This window comes from Sus scrofa, chromosome 2, assembly GCF_000003025.6.
Source record: "Sus scrofa isolate TJ Tabasco breed Duroc chromosome 2, Sscrofa11.1, whole genome shotgun sequence".
NCBI classification, from domain to species: Eukaryota; Metazoa; Chordata; class Mammalia; order Artiodactyla; family Suidae; genus Sus; species Sus scrofa.
In genome coordinates, this window is record NC_010444.4 from 67,708,586 (window position 1) to 67,721,130 (window position 12,545).

Below are 12,545 nucleotides of genomic sequence, written 5' to 3' on the forward strand. Positions count from 1 at the left end.
GTAATGAGAAATAAATATCTGAATTCCTCATGCATAGAACTCTGAGCAGGAGGACTGCACAGGTAAGATGTGGAAGGTTCAACAGACATCTCCACATATCAATTTCATAAGCAAATTATAAAATCAAGATTACATAAAGGTTTAAGAATATTGAAGACATCACTTTCTAATTGGCAGTATCAGATAATCTCTTGGTTTGAAATGTGTGGTTTACTCTCAAAATTGAAGTGTATGAAATGTGAAGAATGATGGATATGACTGACTCCTGTTTGCTTTGGTTGTCACTGTTAGTAGAGGGCAGGGTTTTCTCTCTAGTTGCCACCAGAACCTGAGATCTGTTTCTGAGCTGTGTTTCTGACCTGTAGTGCAAGGCAGGTGGGGTGAAGCAGTCCCACTGGGAGAGGAGCCATTGAGTATCCTTATGCTGAGTTAATGCCTGTGAATGTGCTCTGTCATGTCCCTTTTCCCCATTGTGTGGTCTCACAAAATACACTGTTGTTGGTGTTGCTCTCAACCCCACCTTAACCCTGCATATGTTGGTAAGTGGCCCTGGTGTCTCTCAGGTAATTTCACTTGGCCACCAGTGCAGATGCACTGAGTTGAGGACTCAGGACAACAGTATCCTGTCCTGGACATGCTGTGAAGATATGGAGGCAGCTCAGACTCTCCTGGTCCAAGCCCCATATGTATGTACCCACAGAGCCCACATCTGCTAAAGCCAGACCCATCTCAGTTTTGGCAGCACTCATCCATTGGATATCCACCAGCACTGAATTTATCTATTTTATTTATTTATCTATTTAGATGGTCACACTTTCAGCATTCTGAATTCCAAGCCTGGGGGTTGAATCAGAGCTGCAGCTGCCAGCCTTTACCACAGCCACAGTGAAGCCAGCTCCGAACCACATTGCAAACTACACTGAAGCTCATGGCCACTCCGGAGCCTTAACCCACTGAGCAAGGCCTGGATCAAACCAAAAACCTCATGGATACTAGTCAGGTCATCACCATTGAGCCACAAGGGGAGATCCACCAGCACAGAATTTATAAGGCTGTCAGTGGAGGTATAAAACCAGTGGTTCACACAATTGGGAGGAGAGATTTCAGCTCTTCCCCTTTAGTCTCAGATATTTTATATGGTGCCTGTCTCCTCTTCCCTCAGCTTGTGCTTGATGTTATATGTGCTAATGCAGTGGCTCTTACCTATTCCTGGAGTTCTCAGTCATTTGGCATCTGCACGTGCCTCCAGAGCACGTGATGGGACAGTGGGGGCTCACAATTGCTCCTGGAGCTGGGTGCTGGCTGGTGATGGAATCTATGAGGAGATGGCAGTGGCTGTGCAACCCTCCTAGAGCCTAGTGGCAGCCACAAGCTCTCAACTTGTCATGGGCCTTGTGGCTCCTAAGACAGTGGGTCACACATCCTCTCGGGAAATGAGGAACAGATGTTGGCAGGTGTGGACTCTTGGTCCTGGCAGTGAGCGCACAAGCTCCTGGGAAGGTGGAGGCAATGTCAGTGCTTTCTTTGGGCCCCTTGGCAGAGAAGGCAGTGGGCCATGCACACTCCCAGGGAGTTGTGGGCAGATTAATTGCAAGGTTGGGGAAGTTTAGGGGTGGTGGACCACATCCACTCCCAGGAATGCAAGGGGAGGGTTGGTGCCTGGTGTGGGCCTCTGGGGAGTGGCAGCCATGGTCCTGCACATGTTCCCAGGAAGAGGGACAGGGATCCCTCAGTGGAGACAATGATCTACACTTGCTCTGGAGTTCGGAGCCTGACATGACATCAGTGGCAAGCACCCACCCTCTGAAGCTCATGCAAGTGGTGCCTTACAGGAGTTCCCATGGTGGCTCAGTGGGATATGAACCCAACTAGTACCCATGAGGATGAGGTTCAATCCTGGCCTTGCTCAGTGTGTTAAGGTCCAGTGTGCGTGAGCTGCAGGGTATGACACAGATGTGGTTCAGGCTTGGAATTGGTGTTGCTGATCTGTAGCATAGGCTGGCAACTGTAGCTCCCATTCATCCCTGGCTGGTATTTCATATGTCACAGGCCAGCCTTAAAAAAAAAAGAATGAAAAGAGAAAGATGAAAGAAGGAAGGTAGGAAGGAAGGAAGGAAGGAAAGGAAGGAAGGAAGGAAGGAAGGAAGGAAGAAAGAAAGAAAGAAAGAAAGAAGAAAGAAAGAAAGAAAGAAAGAAAGAAAGAAAAGAAAGAAAGAAAGAAAAGAAGTAAGGAAGAAAAGGAAGAAAGAAAGAAAGTCTGAAAAAATGACTTAGAATTTAAAATTCTAATAAAATTAGTAGAATTTGTACAGTCATTGAAATGGCAAAAACAATAAATCTCCAATAAATAAAATCCAAACCTTAAACCATGGGTTCATAAAGAAAGATAGGAAGTTTTCAGAGACATAAATCTTAACCAGAAAATAGAAATATGGCAGTTCCCATCTTGGCTCAGAAGAAACAAATCTGACTAGTACCCATGAGGATGCATGTTAGATCCCTGGCCTCACTCAGTGGGTTAAGGATCCCATATTGCTGTGAGCTATGGTGTAGGTAAAAGACAATCTCGGACCTGGAGTTGCTGTGGTTGTAGGCCAGCTACAGGCCAGTAGAGACAGCTTAGATTCTACTTGTAGCCTGGGAACCTCCATATGCCACAGGTGTTGCCCAAAAAAGATGAAAGAAAGAAAGAAGGAAGGAAGGAAGGAAGGAAGAAGGAAGGAAGGGAGGGAGGGAGGGAGGAATGAAGAGAGAGAGATAGAGAGAGAGAGAGAAGAAAGAGAGAGAGAGAAAGAAAGAAGAAAGAAAGAAAGAAAGAAAGAAAGAAAGAAAGAAAGAAAGAAAGAAAGAAAGAAAAGAAAGAAAGAAAAGAAAATAGAAAAATGATCAGAATCTTGAAGTGGAATATCTACATCTCTCTAAATTACATGACACATTAAATGGATTTGCAGAAATAAAAATACATATGACTTTCTCTAATAAAAATGTGTCTACATTGAATGATAAGATACATAATTTAGAAAACAAAGGTGAGGAGGAGGGGTCAACTTCCCCTTGAAAAGGGGAAGGGCTTCAGTCTTTCCAAGTGCACTCACTTTTCGCCTTTTCCTCCTCCATTATGTTAGCAAATCCTCAGAGACTGAGAGACTATGGACCAATTTGACTAATTATGTGCTTGGTGCCTTGAGGTCTTGAGGTCATTACACTGCAAATAATCAGAATGTGCTTCTCAGCCCTTCATTTAGCCAGCTCCAGTCCAATGAGATCCATATGTGTTTGTCTCATTTCCCATGGTTGTCTGAACCAGGAGGTCCATACCTGGGTCTGCCTTCTTGCCAGTCCTGAGAACAAAGCCTCAGCCTGCAACCAACATCAGGTAGGGGAGGGGCAGGACATGGGCCTTCCGCAGTCCTTCTCCAGCAGAGACACAGCCCAGCGTAGGGTGAGCCAGGTGCCGTGGGAAACACTGCATTCAGGAGGATTGGGAGAGCCTTGTTTTCTCATTATGAAGCCAGCAGACCGTTGGGATAGTCAGGCGAGGATAGCAAAACACCAAGATTCAGCTCAGACACATATGAAGTTGAGGTATTGGGGATTGGTGGGGATCCCAGAAATTTTATTTAAATTTCTGTTTTCCCCTCACAGTGCTCCTCTCTTCCATTGGCATCTTTTCCACCTGTACAGGAAATAGGTGGTGCTAAACTCTCCCCTAAGTGCTCCAATTGATCATGAAAATGATGATGATGACGATGAAAATGAAGGCAGTAACCAAAATATCACAAGCCTTTAGCTAAGGATTTCAAGTGCCAGGTGCTGAGATAAGGTTTTTATGTAGCTTGTCTCCTTTCATCTCTTATCACCACTTTACAGCTGAGCTGGGGACCACTGTGATTTCAAGTGCTTTTATCAGGACCCTGTGGTAGCAAATGGGTAAAGTCAGATTTGAATGCAGACAGAGAAACTCCATTCATAGGCACCTACACAGTCCTCTCTCCTGCTGACATAGTCTGCATTCAGGGAACTGAATTTGGGGGAAATGCTATCCCTCTAGAAGGAAGAATTGACTTGAAAACCTCTCAATTGGCATACAAAGGGCCAACTTGGTGATTGAGACCTGGATTTCATCCTAATTTCTCAAATGTTCATAAGAGGGTTGGGTTAGATAAGAAATCAGTATTTGAAAAATGTTGGAGATTTGGGACATATTTAAGAAGATGTCTCAAGCCATAACCTACAAAAACACAGCAAAAAGCAAACTCTCTTCCCTTTCATCCCAGGCAGAGACCCCTGCTCACTGTGCTCTTCCCTTTAAGGGGTTCATGGAGGACCAGAGTGGAGGGCATGGGCAGCACCTGTCCCATCAACTACAAGAAGGATGGCTGAGCTGAAGGCAGGGATCCTAGAAAGAATCAGCTCATGACAATTCAGAGCAGTTCTCTCTCCTCTTTCTTCTATTGGACTTTGCTTCGCTGGCTACCGAAGCTGAAGTTCCATTTCAACACCTAGCCCCAGAAACTACACATGCTACTGGTGTGTCCATTAGAAGATATATATATATATATATATATATATATATATATATATATATCCACCAAGGCCAAATGTTTGTATTTGAGTTACTTTTGAAAAAAAATTGACCAAAAACCCCACACATTTGAGTGAGCACTTATGTCCATTGAAGATGGATGTCATAGACAAGTAAAGATGAAAAACCCTTAAAGATAATTGGCATATACAGTAGACACATGAAAAGATGCTCAACATCACTTATTAGAGAAATGCACATCAAAACTGCAATGAGGGACCACCCACACCGGTCTGTGTGGCCATCATTAACAAGTCTGCCGATAACAAATGCTGGAAAGGAGGCAGAGAAAAGGGAACCCTCTGACACCGCTGGTGGGAATGTGAATTGGTACAATTACTATGAAGAAGAGTATAGAGGTACCTCAGAATACTAAAAATAGAATTGCCATATGAAACAGCAATCCTACTCCTGGACATATATCTGGATAAAACTATAATTCACTAAGATACATGCACCCCTGTATTTCTTGCAGCAACATTCACAATAGCCAAGACATGAAAACAACCAGGATGTCCATCAACAGAGGAATGATTACGAAGATATGGTACATATATGTGATGGAAAACTCCTCAGCCACCAATAAAAAAGAACAAAATAATGTCATTTGCACCAACATGGATGCAACTAGACATTCTCATACTAAGTGAGGTAAGTCAGAAAAAGACAAATACCCTACAATATCACGTAAATGTGGAGTCTAAAATATGGCACAAGTGAGCCTATCTACAAAACAGAAACAGACTCACAGACATAGGGAACAGACTCGTGGTTGTCAAGGTGGAGGGGGAAGGAGTGGGAGGGACTGGGAGTTTGGGGTGAGTAGATGCCAACTATTCTATTCAGAATGATAAGCGATGAGGTCCTACTGTACAGCACAGGGAACTCTATCTAATCTCCTGGGCTATACCATGATGGAAAGTAATACAGAACATAATGCATATATACTTATGACTGGGTCACTTGGCTGTACAGCTGAAATTGTCACAACATTGTAAATATACTATAATTTCATTTACAGAGATAATTGCATAAACAAATCCTATCTGATTATAAACATTTGAGTTTAATTTATACTCCTGTGACTGTGGTTTTAGCTCTTAGGAACTACACTGCAAATCAAGGTAATTTCTTGTACTGTATTTGCAGAACACACAGTATATTTCAGTGCTTTTTTTGTGTCCTTTAATTAGAAAAAATATTTTAAGTCACTGCTCTTTGATTGTGGTTTCCTGCATCCTAGTTCTTCCTCTTTTTTTTTGAATTTAAAGAAGCCCTTTCAGTATTTCTTTTAGAATGGGTTTTGTATTGCTATACTCTTTTAGCTTTTGTTTGTTGGGAAAATTTTTTATGTCTCCGTCTATTTTAAATGATATTCTTGCTGGATAGAGTATCCTAGGTTGCATATTTTTTGGAAAATAGTATGGAGGTACATTAGAAATCTATAGATAGAACTACCATATGTTCCACCAATCCCACTCTTGGGCATATATCCAGACAAAACATTCCTTAAAAAAGATGCATGCACTCGCATGTTCATTGCAGCTCTATTCACAAGAGCCAAGACATGGGAACAACCCACATGTCCATCGACAGATGATTGGATAAGGAAAATGTGGTATATATACACAATGGAATACTATTCAGCCATAAAAAGAACAAAATAATGCCATTTGCAGCAACATGGATGGAACTAGAGACTCTCATCCTGAGTGAAATCAGTCTGAAAGAGAAAGACCAAGGACTTATGATATCCCTCATATCTGGAATCTAATATACAGCACAAAGGAACCTTTCCACAGAAAATAAAATCATGGACTTGGAGAATAGACTTATGGTTGCCCAGGGGAGGGGAGGGAGTGGGAGGGATTGGGAGCTTAGGGTTAACAGATGCAAACTATTGATTTTGGAATGGATTAACAATGAGAATCAAAAAAAAAAAGGTAATCATCAATAGAAACCAGGCTTTTATGTTCATGAAACTAAGAAAGTGACTTGAATAAATGACAATGAAATTTTCTTCAAAAAAATAAGGAAGAACAATATTTTTAAAAAGAGAAGAATATTTTTATTCTATATTACTCATGCAAAAGATGGGGACAGATATTTTACTGTGTTATGGATTTGTTATATCGGAATGTCCTTATTTCTCTAATATCCTTTGTCCTCATGCCTCGAATTAACTGTATAAAGAAAAAAGTCTATGTTCTTGTCATCAGTGAAGAAGAGCTAACAATTCAGAGATACTGCTGAAGGCACTGTGGTGTATGGTCTTCAAGCATGAAAAATGTATTCATGAATTGCTAAATTCCAAAGTATGGATACTTATCTGGGTGCCCCAACATTGTTTGGTTTATTCAACCCTTTCTTCTTTTTCAAAAGGTGCCCCCTCAACATGGAACCACAGAATCATACACATTCCTCAAAATTCTTCCTCCTGAGCCTCTCAGATGATCCACACCTACAGCTCCTTCTCTTTGGGCTCCTTCTGTCCATGTACCTGGTGACCCTGCTTGGGAACCTGCTCATCATCCTGGCTGTCACCTCTGATTCCCACCTCCACACACCCATGTACTTCTTCCTTTCCAATCTGTCCTTGGCTGACATCAGTATCAGCACCATCACTGTCCCCAAGATGCTAGTGAACCTCCAGACACACAGCAAATCCATCACCTATGCAGGCTGCCTAACACAAGTGATGCTTTTTCCTCTTTTTGCCTGTTTGGAGAGTCTACTTCTGACAGTCATGGCCTATGACCGGTTGGTGGCCATCTGTCACCCCCTACACTACCTGGTTATCATGAACCCCCGCCTCTGTGGCTTCTTAGTCCTGCTGTCATTTTCCATCAGTCTTTTGGACTCCCAGTTGCACTACTGGATGATGTCACAGCTCACCTTCTGTGCAGATGTGGAAATCCCTCATTTCTTTTGTGAACTTTCTCAGCTCCTCAGTCTTGCCTGTTCTGACATCTCCATCAATATTATATTAATGTATCTCATTGGTACAATCTTGGCTGGAATTCCACTCTCAGGGATCCTTTACTCTTATATTAGAATTCTTTCCTCCATTCTGAGAGTCTCATCATCAGGTGGAAGGTACAAAGCCTTCTCCACCTGTGGCTCTCACCTGTCCGTTGTTTGCTTGTTTTTTGGAACAGGCCTTGGTGTGTATCTCAGTTCAGCTGTCTCATCTTCCTCCAGGAAAGGTGCAGTGGTCTCCATGATGTACACTGTGGTCATACCTATGCTGAATGCCTTCATCTACAGCCTAAGGAACAGGGACATAAAGCATGCCCTGTGGAGGATTATCAGCAGAGTAGGCTAATCTGAACACATGAGTGATTTGGGGGGTTCATAAGATTGGAAAAGGCAGGAATTCCCATTATGGCTCAGTGTAAACATACCTGACTAGTACCCACGAGGATGCAGTTTCAATCCCTGGCCCCATTCAGTGGGTTAAAGATCCAGCCTTGCCAGGAGCTCAGGTGTAGGTCACAGACTCACCTAGAATCTAGTGTTACTGTGGCTGTGGCACAGGCCGCAATTTGACTCCTATCCTGGGAACTACCATATGCTTCACATGAATCCCTAAAAAGAAAAAAAAGACTGGAAAAGGCTGTAAAATCAAACATATGCAACAAGAAATTCTGAATCTGCAGTCACACACTGTACATGTACCTATTTGTCCCTCTGCTTTCTGTTTACACAATGTTTTCCTGAGCTCCAGTATCAATCCCTCATCTGAGAACTGAAAACCCATATCAAACCAATGCACTCTAGCCAAAAAAATAAATAAATAAAAGAAGGCTTAGAGGAGCCCTACTAAATTTTTAAGTTAAACTTCAGAGTAGAACTAAAATATGATTTAAGAATAGCAGTGGAATGGATTGGGAGCTTGGGGTTAGTGGATGCTAACTATTGCTTTTGGAATGGATTAGCAATGAGAGTCTGCTGTGTAGCACTGAGAACTATGTCTAGTTACTTATGACGGAGCATGATAATGCGAGAAAAAAGAATGCATAAATGTATGTGTAACTTGGTCAACATGCCATACAGTAGAAAAAAAAATGTGTTGGGTAAATAAAGATTAAAAAAAGCAAAAAAAAAAAAAGAATAACAATGTATTTGACTTCTGTCATCCTCCTGAATTTTCTCCTCCTCTAACATCTAGAGCCAATAGTCAAATCCTAAGCACTTCACATCTCCCCCTCCCTGATTTTGTCACAAATCTGACCAGAGTCCTCTAAACCCTCTGTTCATTCGATTTTTAAAGACATTGAAAGTGGGGGTGATCTCAGTGTTTAACATTGAGGATATGTCTGCCCTTCTGGGAAGAGGAGGCTTCTTATGAACTGAGGAATACTTTGAGGAACATTCTGAGGCTTGTTCATTGGAACAAAGAGATGTACTGATGACACCAGCTTGTGGAATGTGCTTTACCTTCATGCTTGCTGACATAACTACATAAGTCTCTTGCTTCCACTGTCAAAACTTCCTGGCATACTTTGGGGATAGACCATGATAGAAAATAACATAAGAAAGGGAATGTATGTATATGTATGACTGGGTCACTGTGCTGTGCAGCAGAAATTGATACAATACTCTAAGTCAGCTATACTTCAAAAAATAAAATATGTGAGGAAGGAAACAAAACAGAACAAAACATTCACTAGCATATAGCTGTTCAACTGTTCAGCTGAAAGACCTATTCTTTCCCAGGTCATTCAGGGACCCCATGTTTTGTCATTTCAGATCTTTTCTTCCTATTTTCCCTGTCTCCAAACTATTAAATTATCTGAACAGTGATGGCTCAGATGATTTGCTTTCCCCACTCTTCAAAACCAGTTCAGAAGTTCCCTGGTTGCTCAGAGGGCTAGGGATCTGATGTTGTCACTGCCATGGCCCAGGGCACTTCTGTGGCATGTGTTTGATCCCTGACCTGAAAACCTTAGCATGCTGCAGGTGCAGCCAAAAAAAGAAAGAAAGAAGAAAGAAAGAAAAAAGAAACCCTTTCCTACAGTTATTTTGCTCTTACAAGAGGGTCCTAAATGGCTTCTCAATGTTCAGTTTCTTTCCATTTACACCAGATTAACTTTTTAAATGGAACCAAATCTTGTATCTCTTTGCTTGAATTCTTCCAATCAGGAGTTGCCACTGTGGTCCAGTGGGTAAAGGATCCAACTGCAGCAACTCGGGTTTTTGTAGAGGTGGGGGTTCAATCCCTGGCCTGGCCCAGTGGATCAGGTAGCATAGGTCACAGCTGTGGCTTGGATTCTTTTCCTGGCCCAGTTACTTACATATGCTATGGATACATCCAAATAAACACACAAACAATTTTCCAATTGTTTTCTGAAACTCCTAGAGTAAACTTTGAATTCCTTGCCAAGGTCAGTAAGACTGTTCATTATCTAGTCCCTGCTATCCCTTTCTAACTCCTTCACAATTCCAGGGACTAGTACCATCATCATCACTCCCCCCAGGAATTTAAAAGTGCACATGTTCAGGTCTTACCTGCTGAATCAGAACTGCTACAGCTAGAACCCAAATACTTGTGTTTTAGGAAGTGTTATCAGGTGATTCCACCACACAATAAACTTGAGAACCCACTTGCCTAGATATACGGGTTTTCTTGGAGTTCTTCAAACAGACCATGTTCTTTCCTGCCCCCAGACAAGCACACTTATTTCTCTCTGTCTAGAATTTTCTTCCCCTTTCCAACTCAACTTTTTACTTCAGTGTCAGCCCTTAAATATGCTTTCCTTGGCCTCCCATCTACATTCTCCTGGTGTTCTCTCCATCAGGTCAGTCCTCTCTTCCTCTTTTAATATTATTGCTTTCTGAGTGATCTCACACATGTTTAGTATTATGGAGACAATCTTTGCACAAGCTGCCTCAGCTATTCTTTTCCAGGTTAAACGGATGCATAAGGAAAATAGGGTTTGATCCTCTTCCAGTCTGGTCTTGTGTGAGATGTGATAGTATTGACTTAAAAAGGCCAGAAAATAGGCAATGTCATTTCCAAAACAATGTTTGGTAGAAATCTGTTATGAAATCTAGAAAGTTATTGATTGTACAAAAGAAAAACTGCATCATAGTCCAAGAGGTATGAATACTTTATCCAAAACTCTAGCAGTTGGAGTCAAGGCTATTGCAACAATGGAGAGATATTGAACTCAACTCCACTGAATCAAAAGGTGAGATTATTTTTTATTTTTTACATGTGCATAAATGTTCTGGGGCATAGGGAAGTGCCCCAGGCTAGGGGTGAATTAGAAGCTGCAGCTGCAGCCTCTGCCAGAACTTGTGGCAACACCAGGTCCTTAACCCACTGAGGGAGGGAAAGGATGGAACCTGTATCCTCACTGAGGATAACATCAAGTCCTTAACCTGATGAACCACAATGGAAGCTCCAAAAATGAGAGGATTTTTAAAGCTGAGGCTAGCTAGTGGAAAAGCACCGGGAGATATTAGGGGAGGGAGGTTGTTTGATATGATTAGTCTGTCTGTGATTGCTACTTGCTGCCTATTGAATTTAGGCTCATACCATCCACAGAAGCTAGGAGATAGATGTATCACTTGATGATTATATTTCAAAGGGATAACTTTAAGAAAATCATTTCTGGTTTGTAAAAAGGACAAAAGGCTCTGAGAAGATTTATTCACATTTAAAATGGGAAAAGAAAGAGTTTGGAAGTTTTCTAACATGGAGTTTCCTTGAGCTGCAGTGGGTTAATGATCCAGCATTGTCACTGTTGTGGCTCAGGTCACTGTTGCAGTGTGGGTTCGACCCCTGGCCGGGGAATTTCCATATGCTACAAGCATGGCTGAAAAGGAAAAAAATCCTAACATCAGTGCTCTAAGAAAAGAGAGGTCAGGAGCAGAAATCAGGTAGTAATGTGTTTAAAGTTTAATCACATTTAGGGGAATGTAAAGGCAGTCTTTGTCAATATATATCCAAAACTTCCACTGTTGTTCCAACTTTGTAAGTCTTGTGTTTTTGAGTATGGGCTGCTCAGCCAACCTCCACGCTGAAGCATAAGTTTTAATTTATGTTTACAAGTAACTTGAGTTCTAGACTCAAATGGCAGCATTAACAGTGAGAGGCAAGGCAACAAGTCCAGAATGGCAACTGGGTTCCAGGATCCACAGGGATCTGTGGTGGTGACAGCAGGTCATAGATGAGGTGACCTCCAGAGCACTGGTAATACTACTCAGCCATAAAAAATTACTAATAAGGCCATGTGCAGCAACATAGATGCAACTAGGGATTCTCATATTAAGTGTGGTAAGTCAGAAAGAGAAAGACAAATACCATATATTCCTTATATGTGGAATCTAAAATATGGCACCAATGAACCTCTCTATAGAACAGAAATAGACTCACAGAGGTTGAGAACAGACTTGTGGTTGCAAAGGGGGAGGGGGATGGAGTGGGAGGGACCGGGAGTTTGGGGTTGCTAGATGCAAACTTTTAAATTTAGAGTGGGTAAGCAGTGAAGTCCTACTGTATAGCACAGGGAACTCTAACCAATCTGTTGTGATGGAAGATGATGGAAGATAACATGAGGAAAATAATGTATTGATATACAAGACTGGGTCACTTTACCATACAGCACATATTGACATAACATTGTAAATCAACTATAATAATTTTTTAACAAAGTGAAAATAACACAAAAATGTGAAAACAACTCTCAGTTAGTGGAATCTCTCCACAGATCTGAAAAAAAAGGACATTAGTTTATTTGGTTGCTTTAGACAACCAAAAATATCAAGAACAGGTCAGCAGAAGTCAGAATTGGCTCCCACAATGATTTTTTCCCCAGTTTGCAGGCCCAAGCCTGGTTTCATACTCAAAGCCTCAAAATTAAAGGAATTAAAGGGGAGGCAGGTTCCCCTTTTGGAAGCCCATTGTTGTTCCTCAGAATGATAACATCTCTCAAGAACAATCCTTGGTGAT

The 12,545-nt window shown here is 41.7% G+C and overlaps 1 protein-coding gene across 1 annotated transcript; it reads left to right on the top strand.

Moving 5' to 3' along the window:
* Positions 6,981-7,910, top strand: LOC110259642 (olfactory receptor 18-like). Its single transcript, XM_021085128.1, has one exon. It carries the CDS (start codon positions 6,981-6,983, stop codon positions 7,908-7,910), a length of 930 nt encoding a protein of 309 aa, XP_020940787.1.

Bases quoted from the DNA above. Each gene is read 5' to 3' on its own strand.
- LOC110259642 (XM_021085128.1), top strand. From the start codon at position 6,981: ATGGAACCACAGAATCATACACATTCCTCAAAATTCTTCCTCCTGAGC.